General features: G+C 35.9%; 1 protein-coding gene across 3 annotated transcripts in view; it reads right to left on the reverse strand.

Moving 5' to 3' along the window:
• LOC137978881 (mitochondrial calcium uniporter regulator 1-like) overlaps positions 1-2,500 on the reverse strand; it is a 15,428-nt gene that overhangs the window by 9,025 nt on the left and 3,903 nt on the right. For all 3 annotated transcript variants that reach the window (XR_011118230.1, XM_068825997.1, XM_068825996.1), the window contains 4 exons: positions 2,465-2,500; positions 2,292-2,349; positions 382-423; positions 242-313 (listed from right to left, as the gene is read on the reverse strand). The exon at positions 2,465-2,500 is cut by the window's right edge and continues 8 nt beyond it. Coding sequence is in view for 2 of the 3 variants with exons in the window: in XM_068825997.1 (XP_068682098.1) it covers positions 242-313; positions 382-423; positions 2,292-2,349; positions 2,465-2,500 (208 nt within the window). In the remaining variant the exon portion in view is untranslated. The remainder of the gene's footprint in view (positions 1-241; positions 314-381; positions 424-2,291; positions 2,350-2,464) is intronic.

The raw sequence follows: 2,500 nt of genomic DNA on the forward strand, positions 1-2,500 counted from the left end.
AACCTTGTTTTCCCACCGAAACAAAAGAAAACTCTAGCATTATAATAGAGCTCAATTCCCGGAGGATTAGTTAGGGACACCAACATGGCCACCGTGACGTCACATGAAAACACTCCATTAATAGACACTTTCTGACGCTGATGAGGACAAACCTGAAACCGGATTCGTACTCTTGGGTAATGGACTCTTGACAGAACAAAACCTTGGAACTGAAAACAAACAACAAATAACATTGACCAACCTCTTCCTTGACTCGGCTCTTTTCCAAGCTAAAATCTAAAGCCATTCCTCCTTTAAGTTTTGCCACTTCATCCTAAACAAAACACCAGCAACATCATTGGAAACCCCAAGAAAGTGAGAGATATAGTACTCAATTCATACCTGCAAAATGCCTTTCAGAGAAGTCACTTCATCCCTTAATTTCTGAGACAAAAGAAGAAACAAAATGTTCTAATTGAACTCACCATGCTCATTAATGTTTGCAACAGGCCTGGGCCGTTAAGCATTACCCAGTTAACATGTTAAGTTGCCTGGATGAAATCATTTACTGAATCCTTAGCAACTGAGTATGACCATCATCGTTATAATCTTTATTTATCCTCTGATTTTGGAGTAGCATCTCAGCCCATTTACTCTTCAAATCAATTTTAATCTCCTAACAGACCTGTCAAGCTTTACCCGGGATGAGGAGTTTAACCATGCTTACAAAAAATGGCAAGTCTTTCAATGCACTTTTAAACTATTCTAAAGTACACAATATTATGATTTTTGGGACTACGGTAATAACACGTACCGTTACATTTCTAACAAGTGACAACAAAATTGTAACAGGCCTATCAATATGGGTAAGGAGATAACATTACTTGGTAGGAAAAACGGGACTTCACTCCCCAAGTTCTTTGCCAAAATTACATAAACAATCACTACAACATTGTAAAGTAAAAGACCTTGGAATCAACAGTATTGATAACTCCATATTATAACAACATAAAAGTTGGAAGTGTTCAATCAATTTTTGCCAAAAACTGTTAATTCTGCATTGTGTATAAACTCAATGATACCCATCGATTACCCTAACTATATCTAAAAGCACGAGAACATATCTATCTGTGTGCATAAAGGAAAAACTATTTCGAGCCTCCTGAAGGTGGCCGAACACAAGGCAATGTGTGCACAAGGATTGCAAAAAAAATAAACATGGCTTCAATACAGCAATCATTTTATTTACTCAATGCTTCCGCTATCTGTACTATTTTCCTCAAAATTGAACATTTAGTGTTTTGATGGTTTTAATCTTTTATGAGAAATGTATGTTAGAAAAGGTAACGATGCAAAGAACTCCGCAATTCGCAGATTTTCTTTGTTATCGAAAGAACCTGGTTAATTTGCAGCGCACGTGTAGTAAGTTAAAAATTGTGATTGAATGCGAAACATTTCGCATTTAGCTTTCTTGTAAATACGCCTATTTCTCGAGAACCCCTCATTAGAATTCAACGAAATTTGGCACGAAAATACTTTAGGAAATAATTAACTGGAGTACTGATTGATAGAAAAAAATTTGAACTTTAACAGAGGAAATTCTAGATATTCCAGTGAACCTTCAACAAGGTATAATTAAAGATCTCTCTGTCAAATTATTAGTAAAATAGTGCTAACTTGTGAGCATTGTTACAAGCTTGTTGCATGCAAATTATAAAAAAAATCTAACGGAGACATTTTCTGCAAATAAAGAAAACCGATTTTAAAGACCTGCTTATATTTATTCATGTTACCATGGCAATGGCAGATACGTCAGCTTAACTATCAAAAAACTGAAGTTCGTGTTGTTAACTTGCTTGCTACCATTTTTGGCACCCAAAGGATCAAGGGTTTTAGAGAAAAAGGTAAATGAAACTGTGTTCACCCAGCTTAAGTGAAGCTGTCTGCCCAACAAGTTGTGAACATCTTTTCTAGCAGCAAGCTTTAATTTTCATTCATCGAGTTTTGATAATTTATATCTGGAGCACAATGGTAAGTCTGGTTAAGAACACGCCCACTTTTGTGAACTTCAATGGCTTCATCCACCTGGCTTTTAGCTAGTTTTTCTTATAAATTTTACAATGTCTTTTTTGGTCAAGTGTATTCAAAACCACCACTTTTTCAATGGTAGTATGGCATTCTGACCAGCAAACATTCTTTGGGTTTATCTACATTTCTCCAAATAAGCCCTTGCTGTGGGACTAGCCACCAGAATGTCTGCAGAGGCAGTTGATGCAACATTTCGATTCTGGCATTTTTTTAGTGCATTACACCTGATTTTCCTCCTGAATTCTGTTGAACTTTCCTTGTTCCAGAAGGAACATCTCATTTCTGAAGCAAAAAAGGATACCAAGTAACTACTTCTGCTAACCATTTACTTTCGAATAAAAATTACATTGAAACAAAAGATGAAAATTTCAGTTAAAAGGTTGAGACTTCACCAAACCTTACTGAATCAACCATTGCATTGAATTTAACCTCG

This window comes from Montipora foliosa, chromosome 12, assembly GCF_036669935.1.
Source record: "Montipora foliosa isolate CH-2021 chromosome 12, ASM3666993v2, whole genome shotgun sequence".
Classification (NCBI taxonomy): domain Eukaryota; kingdom Metazoa; phylum Cnidaria; class Anthozoa; order Scleractinia; family Acroporidae; genus Montipora; species Montipora foliosa.